Here is a 13,413-nt window from a genome sequence, read left to right as displayed (position 1 = left end):
CTTACCCCCCAAGAAACTGCATAGATATGGCTTGAGAGAGTATGATCGATGCTTGCAATGTTGGGGGATGGATGCTGGTTTAATCCACCTGGCTTGTGCCTATCCTGTGGTCTATAATTACTGGGAGGATGTTTTATCAACCCTGGCCTCAATGACTGGGGGTGTGATCACTGCAAACCCGTGCATAAGCCTCTTGGGTTACGTTAAAATACTTGAAGAGTCATACAGGAAATCTGTAGCCCTGGGTCACTTAATGTCCAAACGACTAGTAAACTGCAGAGAGGGCAGGGGACGAGCCCCTAAATTCAAGCAATGGATTGCGACTTAATATATTGCAAAGAGCAACTCATATTGTATGTGGAAATGCTGCCCCCTCCTCAAGGCCTTGAGACACAGGAGAACTGTTGAGAACATACCTATTACAGCATTTCATGGACCCTGGTCGGGAGGACGCTTGAATCCACTCGTGTCCTTAGAGGAGTCCATTACTATTACTTAACAAGACAATTTCTGCTTACAGTGTTGTTATACTTTCTGTACTACCACATCTGTCCTCACCTTACAATATCCTATAAAGTCTAACTGTTGTGCATGTCAAAATGATTTGCTGACGTTTATTTTGCTCTCCTCTCTCAAGGTTTCTGTATCACTGGCTGTATTGTGTACACTGCTTTGTAATGTTAGGAACTATAATGGAAATTAAAAAATTTTATTAAAAAGAACATGTGCCATCTCTGTCTATGGAAATAGGAAGCATTTAAGAACATGACGTTGATCCGACTGCTATGTGCCTGTATTCATCATTCTCCACTGTCCTTTTAATGAGATCTTGTCCTTTTCAAAGTTGGTGGCCATTTTTTCCCCTACAGACTTTACAAGGTGGTGAATATTGATGGCTGGTGAGCCATGCATGGTCTATTGCAATATGGCCCCATAGAAATTTGAGAGGTGCCCTTACGCCCGAAAGGGACAGGGTCAGTTACAGTCAAAACAAGAAAGGGTCCCTTTCGTGTCACTTACTTTAGTTACACGTCCAATAAGGTGAATCAATGCACTCTCATTCAAACTCAAAATGTCCTTATCTACATGAATGTAGATAAGGACATTTTGAGCTTGAATGAGAGTGCATTGATTCATCTTATTGGACGTGTAACTGGAGTAAGTGACACAAAAGGGACCCTTTCTTGTTTTGATTATTGCAATATGGCCACTGTTAGTGTACGTAGTAGTTTCTCTTCTCTATTACGGGTGATTTCAATTGGTTTGATGAGCAATTGTTGTTAGATTACAATAGCTGTGATGATTGGAGGCTTCTTTCATACAACCTGGGAAACAGACAATAGCGCACTAGTTATAATACAATTACGGGCAGAAGTTTGATATTTGTGCTAACTTTGTGACAGAGTGTTTGATATAATTATGTGATTCTTATCTAGCCTTTCTCCTAGTTGAGCCAGCTATTAATAAGCATCACAAGAGTACTTCCGCCCTGCTTGCCAGGGCTTTTTTAGAACTTCCTCTTTCTTGATCATTTTGCATATGGCGAGTCAATTATGTATGTGCTGTCTCCATGTAAATATATGTGTGTGTTGTCTCCATTTGTGTAATGGGACAACACGTTATTGCTTCCGAGTAACTGTGGAGTAACTTATGTGCACCCATATCCTTAAGTTGGGGCTGTGTTCAAGGGAGCATTGTTTAACTCCATGCATTATGATTAAATAACTGTATATTATCTGGAATGTTTATCTCAATAAATTCACGAATCTGAATGTTTCTTTAAATGATTATTTCCTACATTGCCAATTCTGATTAACACGATTTGATTACATATATTTTGTTACCTTTTCTTTGATTAGACAATTTATTTATATAGGAATTGTGGGATGTGAACTGTCTTAGTCAAAGTGATTTATATCAAGAGTTTGTTCTTTGATTCTTAAAACATGTGAATGATGTATGTTCTACATGCTATTGCTATACCCGTCACAATCGCTTAGAGTCTGAAATGGATGGTAGCGTAATATAATGAATGTGTGACTCTTTCCAGCAGTGAGACTAGAACTCCTCTAGACAAAATTAAAGTTCTGATGATGATCCTAATAATTTGTCAATTGGACCGAAATGTCAAACTTTAATCATCAATTGGATGATAATTATAAATATTATACATTTATTGTAACTTCATATTGTGTATTTGTATTGTCCATTTTTGTTTTCGTGTGTGTAGCTTGTCTCAACTTCCTCAGTTGAGTTCTAAAACTAAATAAATGGAGATACATTTATTGTATTTGATTGTTCGTACAGCGGTCAGTTCTACGTTATACTGATGAAAAATGTTATGGATTTTAGTAATCCCGCAGGGGTAATTTTGTGTAACCAATCACCCTAGAGGTAGGGTAAGTAAACCATGATTCGTTGTAGAGTTGCATTATTACATGGGGAATCATGGTTCAGAAGAGTCAGCTGTGAGAAAAAGCTATGCAGATATTTATTTTCACCAGATTACCACAGGGAACTTATGTCGAACAAATGTTAAAATGAACAATACCTGCTAACCAGACAGATTATTAAATTCAGAGCAGATACTCTTTCATCATCTTTGTTTTCCTGAAAGATAAAAAACAACACGTTATACAAGTGTGATATTTAAATGGATATTGGGCCAATGGAAACAATAGTTGGCAAATCCAATAGGCCGTGTCTTTGGCTTTACCAATGATTCTTGCCATCAGAAAAGAAAACAAGCAATTGATACGTTTAGTGATGTTGGCTAAGCAGCCAGGACTAACTTAAGGTGACACATAACATGGGCTGCATTACTCCTATGAAACACCCTCCTTTACAGTCAACTACACTTTGCTGGTCATAAATTACAATCCCTTTGAAGTCTCAATAATAGTCTGTCAGCATTGAAAGTTCAACTGGTACCATAAAAAAAAAGAAAGTATATTCTATTGCATTGTCAGGAATTGATCACATTACACAAGGAAGTTTCATAAATCGAGTAGTTGAAGACAGCTTCAATAGAGCACACAAAACTTACATACTTAAATAATTAAGAATGGATCAGGCCTGCTGTAAAAGTAGTTGCTAGGATGTTGAGGTGCCAGGTGGTTTTCCACTTTGGATCTAGCCTCTGTCTACTATCAGGTCAAATTACATGTGGGTTCTATGGATTAAACTGCATTCATGTTTCTTAACAAAACATTTTAAATCAGGTGAAAGCCATTTCCTTAACTCTTTTGTGACTGAACTGCTTATTTCTATGGGAATAGTTTTCACTTTGCCAACTAATCGGTAGAACGCCTTCTTTAAGTTTGATTTTGTGTATGTACCCCTCTAAGCATCCTAATTTCCCAGTCAACATTTCTGGAAATTCTCTTCACAAATCAATTTTGTTGATGCTATCCTGATCAACAAAGTCTCGATGTATTCCTGTTCACCCTCAAAGTATCCTACTATCTTTATAGGTTCACCACCATATCCAGTTGGCCTTATGTCTGGTTTAAATATTTAAACTTGTCACATTTACACTTTCTTCCCCTGGACTAGCACTTCATTGTGAGGACCACCCCCTTTCTTTCCTTTTATTTGCAGAACTATTTCCTTATTTTCATCATCTACTTGTTCAATTTAATTTCTTTTCACTTAGTTGTCGCTACTTCTGCAACAATTACTTACACAACCTTTGTTTACATACTTGAATACAACCTTCCAATCAGGGCAATTTTTATTATTAGACGTGTCATCTGTCATACCGCACCTTTAACATCTGAAAGCAAATTGTTTTACATAAGCTTGGCTTTTTCCATTCTTGCAACTACTGACTCCATCCTTAAGTAAATAGTTAAACGCGACATCTTTTATTTAAAAAAAAAATGTCTTCTACTATACATATTGAAATACTACTGGCACTATTAGTAATTATGTCTTGATTTCCTCTACACAAGCCAAATCGTGTTCAAGTCGTTTTCCTGAATTGACAATTTTAGTTAGAGAAGGATCATCACGACTCCTCTCTAACTTTTTCATTATAACAGTAAAGCATAAACAAGGCAGCTATCTTCAAATGGAACATGTACCATTTTTTAGGTCGAGCTTTGTGATCACTTTGTGGGCTTTAAGCCTGGCCACTGCTTTCCATTTGTTTAAAAATCCTCGCTTGCTAGTGGTCTATCTTTTCTCTCTGTTCCACTTTTTTGGCTTTTGTTTCCTCCCAAGGAGCAGAGACCAAGCAATGTATCTTTACGCTTTGGTTGTTTATCTGTTATTTGGGGGACTATTTTTAGGTCGAGCCAGAGCCAGCGAGCATGCGCTGCTCTGTGAGACTTGTTGTGGTCGAGTAGCGAATAGAAGCCCTGTCCACTCTCTGCCCATATTGGTCATTGGCTTGTGTCATTGTCCGTCCTAAATGTTGGCTTCCAATTCATCAATAGGCTTGTTAGTCCCTCCTTAGTACCGCCTCCTCTTCATTTGTCACCTCCCATGGCGACTGGCCCCTTTAATTCAGTTGGTACACGTTACAAGTTATTTAGACTGTGAGCACTATTTTCTTTAATGAGGTTCTCCTACTGCAGGCACGACATACTTTGGTGCCTTATTTACTCTCCCCCCCGTTGTCGTCCATTCTTAGCCCCCTCCCTCCCGCTGTCATGCCATCTTAGCCCCCCCTCCCCCGTTGTCGTGCCTTCTCCCTGCCCGCCCTCCTGTTGTCCGTGCCTCCCCTTGCCCTACCGTTTTCCGTGCCTCCTCGCCCCCGCCCTCCCTCCCGTTGTCCATGTATTCAACCCCCCCGACTGCCCACCCTCCTTACCGTTGTCCGTGATGCCTACCATTTGAAATGCAACGGGTCTCGCGTAAAGGCGAGACCTATTGCATGACAGAGAGGAGATGAGCTCATCTAAATAGGGTTGTTGCTAGAGGCCTGCCTGTAGTGGCCTCAGAGGGTAAAATGTGGCCTTTTCGAATTTAGGGATTCTGAGAATTTTTACAGTAAAGCAAATAGAAAGTGCTACAAAAGGAGGTGTGCAAAGAGCAAGAAAGAAGACATGACTGGGTAGGGAACTCGTCAGTCATTGGTTAGTGCTCAGGTTAAAACAAGCAACTCATAACCACCACCTCCTCAGAACGTTACTGGACATGGAAAAACTGCATCTGAAGAAGGCGGCCCTGCAGAAGGAAGACAACTTCTTACTCCTGCTAGCGCTCAGGGTCTGGAACTGTGCTCAAAGTGGTTGTCTTCCTGTTTATCGTTCTAGGGGCAGACAAAGAAGAAGGATTCCAAGAAGGGCTAGCTGACCTGAGGACTGGACCCTGCAGGAGCCGTAGTTGAAAGGAGAGAACAGGACTGATCAGAAAGAACCTTCCTAGCAGTTGGCGACAAGTGGGAATTTATTTATTTGATCACTGGAGGACCAGGACATGGTGCTGAAACCTGATGGACCTTATGATAAAAATATTAGTATTTTAGGACCCATGCTTGGCTACAGATTCCTGTATTGCCCTGCTGGAGTACAATGATACCTAAAAAAACAAGCATTTGCAATGCAATAGGTCTTGCATTTGGGAGAGTTTGACCTATTGGCATTGTAAATGACAATGCCTTTTATTTGTGTGTTTGGAAAAGCAGCAAGTGGTGCATAAACATGCCCTTTGTATTTATAGTCCTTGTTTACGAAAAGGAAGGCTAGCAGTACAAGAGACGTAGTTACTGGCAGCATTGTAAGTACAAAGTGCGTGTTTACGCACCACTTGCAAGTTTTTAAAATACATAATTAAAAGGCATTCATATTTACAATGTCAATTGCTCAATCGTTCTCAAATGCGAGACGTATTGCATTGCAAATGCTTGTTTTAATTTCTTTCCTGCTCACGTTCTACTGTGGGTGGGTGTTCAACTTCGGCGACCGTATTTTATTGCATCTTCTCTCAAGCCACATCCTTCCCCTGTTGTTGCTGCCATTCTTCCCACACCTCCAGCTCTGTTACTTGTTTAACACAGTGTTAGGTTGGTATCTCCCAAAAGAAAGAAAAGAGTACGGGTTTTGGAATCCCTTCCCTGTGCTTAAAAAAGCTGGTGCGGCTAAGCAGCAACCTCGCATCTCACATCCTAAGCTCAACTTGCCATGGGACTATTTCTGTCAGTCTGAGACACTGCTCTCCGAAACGGGACGGGCTAAGAGAGAGCTCTCCGTGATGAGCCTATTCTGCATGAAGAGTCACTAGCCCCGAAGAGAGTGAATGAGCAGCTGCAGCAAGAAATTCCATGTGATACCGGTCTCCAGACTGCTTCTTTTTTACCCCAGTGTTCTTTCTTACTACCTTCCCTGCTGTTACTGTGCCTAGGTTCAGCATCTCTTTTTCCACCTGTCCCGTTCTTGCCCCTCTGGGTCTCCGTTTCTCCTCTTCCTCTATCTCCCGCAGTACTCGTTTCCAAGTAGGAGGTTGTACAGGCGGGCGCTGAATGCACTGGGCACCAGGAATTACAAGGCAAAATTAGTTCTGAATCAACGGATAAGTCCAACGGGGTTATAAACTCTAATGGTTAATAACTGCATGGGTGCGTTAGTGCCACCGATGAGCACGGGGGCTGTTTTTACCCAGCAGGTGTGAGTGCAGGTACTGGATTCCTGTTGCACACCTGCTTCTGGCTTCATATGTGTGTGGCTAACAGCAGAATTGAATTCCAGTGATGCCTTACTGTTCAAGACACCTCAGTGTGTGGTTTTATTTAATCAGGAGGTACGAGAGCTTGCAGCATATCCCTACCATGCACCTGCGCCCAACTCCGTGTGCATGACAGTTGGCACAATTGCACTAATGTGGTATTGCCATGGAAACCCAGGTAGGTGGCTCTCCTTCACCATGCTGAGTATCTCCTTCACCATGCTGAGTATTAGCAATTATGATTCCAAAACTGCAAAGAAATAAAACGCTACTCACCCCGTTCCAGCCCTTACTTAATGGTTAATAACATCTGGCGACACCACAAAAAATACCACAAAATTGTGTCATCCTTCATCATTGGCAACCTCTCCCCAGCCTGGAAGGATAGTACCTGCAGGGCAGACTCAACCTCCTGTTGAACTCTGCGCAGGAGGGAGTTCTTATATAAAAGCTACATGACAATAATAGGATCCAGGTCAGTGAATTAAAAATACCTTAATGTATCCTGGCTATTTGCCTTTATTAGTGGGCACATTGGGTAAGGTTAAAAACTGGTGGGGTAATAATGTGAGAGCAATGACTCACACCGCCACCATCAGAGTTAACCCAACACGTTTCTGCCCATATTAAAAGCCCATACGGGTCTCGAGCATTCCTCAAGGCCAGAGATTCCTAATTTCCTCTAGATGGCCTATTCAACGGCTTCCTTAGTGAGAGGGAAATTAGTAGAAAAATTAAATTAAAAAAATTACTAATGTGCTCAGGTGAGTCCTACTTGAAAACGCACAAGAAGAACGACCTATTAATAAAAGAGGAAACAACCGATACAAGGTCAATTAATACACTGTAGACCAAAGTACTTCCCTTTATTGGATAAACCAAAGCAGAAAGAACGTGGGATGAGGGTGACACTGCACAACAAAACCACAACACTAACAACGCACATAAGGGAATAAAACATGCAAAAATGTTGCGCTAGCTGCATGTGCAGCAGTGACATAAATGACACATCCAATTATGGAAAAGCTATACATTCGTTATCTTACCATAGATTATAGGGGATACCGGCTTCTTGAACAGAGAGAGGGATGGTGTCATTTATAGTCACACACTAGTCTTCTGTGACCATCCAAGTGGGACTTTTGTGTTTAAGCTAGAATACTAATTATCTATTCTACCTGCAGCTGCCATATTTTTTTGGGTGTTGCTCTCTATAGGAGGGTGTACTGCAGTCTACTTCCTCCTGTCTCTCATGTGTTATGTGTAGCTAGTACAGCACTAGGTGCTGTGAGAGGTTCCACTAGCGATAAGAATTTGTTCTCTCTAATAGAGAGAAAGGCTTCTCTAGATTTCCATTATGTTGGAGGGATTAACAGTTGATGATGAGGATGTGTCGACCATCCTGGCCGCACCTTCCCTCTTGGGCGACACTACAATGGTCCAAGCTATTGCTCAGTTAGGTGACTGGGACACACTAGTAGAGATAAAAAGATGTCAGGTCAAGACAGTACTTCACAGTGCAGTCATGAGAGAGTACTTGCGTGGTAATTTCGTCCCTAATGGCCTAATCGTTACTAATGAGCCCAGGATCTTCCTAGACGACAAGGAGTTAAGGAAGGACTGGACTCTTATTGCATGGATATGTATGTATGTATGTATGTATGTATGTATGTATGTATGTATGTGCGGTCTTATATAGCGCTCAAATTACCCTTGGGCATCTCGGCGCTTGCATTGGGAACCCGTCCTGGTTTTTCCCTGTGAGATAACCCGTACTGGGCATCGCCAAGGTGAAAGCCAGGCATCCCGCCGCGGGGGGCTGTTGTGGAGATTAAGCAAGCTTGTTGCCCAGAGCTGCATAGTGTGAACTCGTGCTTAGAGTAGGCACCGAAGCGAGAATTATTGAGTCCATGGACAATTGGGCTCCAGACCCTGCCGCGTCGGGAATCGAACCCTGGTCCCGGGTCTGACCTCTGCTTCAGGGTATGCCTCCTCTAACCAGTGAGCTACACTTCTCATGCACATGTGATTGGCTGGTTCTTATCATAAAAACAGCCAAAAGACTGGCAGATGCTTAGTTTATCAAAATGAAGACCAGTGAACATAATTTAAATACAGGCCTGATCATAATCACTTTCAAGAAGAAACCCGGGGAATCCAACAAAACCGTCTCCAAATTTAAGGATTATGTCACCCAACAGAAAATCACAAAGTTTCAAAAAGACCTCTTTTGGGGCCCGCGCGTAATCAGGGACTACATATCCCAGCATCTGAGAAACATCCCATGTGAGCACTGCCCTTTCTTCCTCACAGGCGGACATGGGCCAAGACAAAGAAACGCCTACCACTCTTTAGAAAGGGCTTCTTTCTGCCCGGATGTGTACCAGGGGTGGAGAGCGGGTGCCGAGCATGTTTAACGGCACGGTGGGCCTTTTTATGAAGTAAGTGATTATCTCTCCCCCCTTGGGGAGTCTTTCATAAGGGTGCCATGTCACAACCAGTAGTGTTTCCAGGGACTTGGTCCAGTTTATAACATGGAGGCAGTTTTTAACTAAATCGAAAAACAATTGTTTTAGATTGTGTGTGGATGTGGGACAGATTCCATACGTGAATCATTGACGTTATTTCCACTAGTATGGCACCAAACGTTTCAAATGGGGGCCTGCATAATTCATTAGCTATGGGGCTATTTGTAACCGAGCAGGCTTACTGGCACGGTGGGCCTCTTGACGAAATAAGTGCGCCCCCCTCGAGGGGGTCTGCCATATGGACGTGATGTCATAACTAGCTACGAATGTAGGGACTTGGTCCCGCTTGTAATGTGGAGGCATTTTGTACTTTTATTAAAAAAACATTTGTTACATGTAATTGAGTGTGGATGTGAGGACAGCTTCCAAACAAGAAGCATTGACGTCATTTCTACTAGAATGGCAATAGATGTTTCAAGTGTGGGGGGGGGGGGGGGGGGGGGGGGGGGGGTCTGAAAATTCCACTATCTAGGGGGCTATATGTAATCAATGTGCACATGCGCTTCTTTTATCCCTGCCTGGGGCACACTAATAAGATTATGAGCCATCTGGAGTATTAGTGCAGGGGCATGATCCCTCACAATGTATAGACACTCCAGTTTTTTCTTACTGCCTGATTTATGATTGGAGTCAGGCCAATACCATACTACCAGAACAAAGAATATACTGTATATAGTGTATACACTGATTACTTTTATTATTTTAAATCCCGATTTCACTAGTGTGTGACTATAAATGACACCGTCCCTATCTCTGTTCAAGAAGCCAGTTTCCCCTATAATCTAGGGTAAGATAATGAGTGTACAGCTTTTCCATGATGCGCATGCAGCATGTGCAATGTTTACGTATGCTTTATTCACTTATCACGTATGTTGCGAGTTTCTGTGGTTTTGCTGTGCATTGTCACCTGCATCCCACCTTCTTTCTTCTTTGGTTTACCCAATAAAGGGAAGTCCCTTGGTTTACAATGTATTAATTGACCTTATATCTGTTTTTTTCTCTTTTATGAATAGGTCATTCTCCTGCGTTTTCAGGAAGGACTCACCTGAGCACATTAGTAATAATTTCCGATTTAATTTTTCTACTAATTTCCCCCTCAATTAGAAAGCAGGCCACCTAGAGGAAGTTAGGGTTCCCTTGCCCTGAGGAATACTCCAGACCTGTATTGGCTTCTAAGATTGGCAGAAACATGTTGGCCTAACTCGGATGGCAGTGTGAGTCATTTCTCTTACATTATCGCCCCGCCAGTTTTTAACCTGGCAAATACCAGGGATACATTAAGGATTTTTTTAATTCACTGACCTGGATTTCTTTACTGTCCAGTAGCTTTTATCTAATAACTTATTTTTTGTCCAGGCAAGAATACCAATGGTCTATTCTAGCTGCAGCGACCATATTTTTTGTGGCGTCATTCTCGCTCTAGGAGGGTATACAACGGCTTACCTCCTCTCTCTCATGTGTTACGTGTAAAAAAATCTGCCACCAGGGTTCTTCAATTGTTTCATGCAATAAGAACTTAGTAATCGTTACAAATGATTAAGTCTTAACACAGAGCAGGATATAGATAAAATGTTTCCAATGTGATTAAAAACGAAAAGCAACAAATTATCATGCCTCGGACATCATTAACAGGTGCAAGAGTGCACTGGGATGCACTGCTCTGCCCTGGCAGGATGCCCCTCTGTGCAGCCTTGCACGCCATGAAGATGAGCTGTGTAAAAGTGCATTTTTTTAATCTTTCACCTCTTTCGCTTACTGTTTCAATATTTTGTGCATCTAAGGACTCATCAATCATTTACAGATACGGAATATGCTGCTTGCCCTATACCATTGTTTTAGTATTTCCCTTTAAAAACCTCAAATTTTTGCAGCGCAAGACTAACCTCTGTGATTTGCACAGAACGCACTTGGGTTGCACTTTTTCAAATTGGAGGCAATCTTTCACTGATACTTGCACGTCACGCCCCACTTCTTAGAGGTGATCGAAGTATTTCAGTAAATTGTGGACAACGGCTTATCTAAACGCACTATATATCAGGTGTTATGACCCAAGTTAGCTGAACTCCTATCTGTGCCAGAAGGATCAAGGGCCGGGATGACCCATCTGCGATTCAACCCCGGACATAAAATTTCCACAAGACACAATCGTTTTTATTTCGCCTTTTATTCTCGATATATTTTTTAAGATCCCTGACTAATAAGGATCAATCATGTGATGACTTTGCCCATCAGTTATGAAGGAATTAACAGTGTGCGTTTTCCACCCCCCAGGCCCAAAACCTGTGCCCTACCCTACTTCTTTGTTCTGTCTGACCATGGCCTAGTAGCTGATCTTCTGTTTCTACTGCTGCTAAAGCAACAAACCAGTGTCCGCTCTATACTTTTGACTATAGCAAAAGCTATTCTCAGTATGACATTGACCTTAGTAAAAGGCACAATTTCTTACCCCCCTAATTTTAGTAATAGCAGTGATACCTGCTCTTGTGTTGTGATGTCTCCGGACATGGCATAACTTGTCTATAAATGCGATTGAACTCATACTGTACCAGCTGTGATCCCAGTTAAAAAGCCAAGAGTGCACAGTGACGTACAGTCAAACTGGAGTAGCACAACAGTCACAATGAAGAATAGCTATAATGAAGGACCCAGTGGTAGCTATGATGCGTATTATCGCTTCACACCTCCGGCAACTGAAATCATTTGAAAATGGACAAGTGACCACTACGTGTAAGGAGCTGTTTTTAGGTCGAGCCTGGGCAGCGCATGCGCTGCTCTGTGAAGCACGCTGTATTTAGGTAGGGACTTGAAGCTACGCCCACTCTCCGCCCATATTTTTCATTGGCTTGTGTCACTGTCCACTGTAAACTACGGTTGTTCATTGGTCAATAGGCTTAGTAGTCCCTCCTTAGTACCGCCTTGTCTCATTTTGTAACCTCCTATGAGGACACCCCCCTGTTATGTGTGTTGTTATTCCGTAGGCTTTAATTAAAGCTTCCAAGCACTATTTTCTCAAATAGCTTTGTCCTGCCTGCAGATGTAGGCAGGACACGCTCTCTCCTAACGCTTAATTGTTTTTTTAAAGCATGGGTGCCAAACATATTTGCAATGCAATAGGTCTTTCCTATGCGAGAGTTAAGCTATTGGCATTGTAAATAACAATGCCTTTTATTTATCGGATTTAAAAACACATAAATCAAAGGCATTGTCATTTACAATGCCATTGGTGCACAAAACTAGGGCCCTGAAAGGATGTCCCTAACCCCAGAAGTCAGTTTGGGTAGGATGGGTGGGACGGTAAGGAATCTATAACTAACCTATGTTTCTTATTGATATATATTGTTACCGAAGAACAATTGTTACTTACCTGTAAACAGGTGGTTCTCCAGTATTGGTGTCTTTCATAGATTCACATGCTTGAATATTCCCCGTCGTCGGAGTGGGAGTCCCACGGTAAATAATATAGCAATATATACAGTCATAATATATATATATACATATACATAAGTAATCATATAAAACAGAGATATAAGTAAGTGATAAACATCAAGAATGTCCCTATATGAAATCTCCATAGAGATACATGGAAAGAGAAAAAAGACATTCGCAGTCTATCTCTGTCATTATGTTAGTCCAAACTACAGCCAATCAGGCGTCAGCCCCTCTCTAGAACCTTCTCCTCAGAGCTCCTCACCTCAGATTTTCGTAGCACCAAAGTGACTTTAGAGTGTATGAGGAGAAGAGAGCCTCTGAAGGGAGGAGGGAGGGTCGCATGTGAATCTATGAAAGACACCAATACTGGAGAACCACCTGTTTACAGGTAAGTAACAATTGTTCTTCTCCAGTATTGGGGTGTCTTTCATAGATTCACATGCTTGAATATAGAATAGCCAGCAGTAACAATTATTATTGTTTCCATAGTTATAACAGCACTAAACAGTTGTAATGCCAATCAATATCCTTATATATATGTGTTAGACCTGTCAGCCCTTTGGGTGGTCCCTCCTCATCATTATTTATTTTGTCCCACTTTTGCCTCAAACCCTGTTAGTATTTTTTCCTTTTTGGGAACCACCAGACTTTTTAGTATTGATGCAGATTCAGGGAGCCATTTTATCTACCCCTGGAACTTCTGTCTGAGGGCCGGAAACACAAAATGGTGGCCACCCATTGTCACCTGTGACATCACTGGAACCTACCAGCACCTTCCAGAACATTC

General features: G+C 41.9%; 1 protein-coding gene across 1 annotated transcript in view; it reads right to left on the bottom strand.

Moving 5' to 3' along the window:
* The window catches only part of GEMIN2 (gem nuclear organelle associated protein 2), a 215,314-nt gene that overhangs the window by 23,063 nt on the left and 178,838 nt on the right, over positions 1–13,413 (bottom strand). Inside the window, exon 9 of the mRNA XM_085626925.1 lies at positions 2,552–2,610. Within this exon, the coding sequence (XP_085483051.1) occupies positions 2,552–2,610 (59 nt within the window). The remainder of the gene's footprint in view (positions 1–2,551; positions 2,611–13,413) is intronic.

Source organism: Triturus cristatus, chromosome 9 (assembly GCF_964204655.1).
Source record: "Triturus cristatus chromosome 9, aTriCri1.1, whole genome shotgun sequence".
Classification (NCBI taxonomy): Eukaryota; Metazoa; Chordata; class Amphibia; order Caudata; family Salamandridae; genus Triturus; species Triturus cristatus.
Note: the sequence above shows the minus strand (reverse complement) of the source record. Positions and strands in the feature narration are given on the sequence as shown.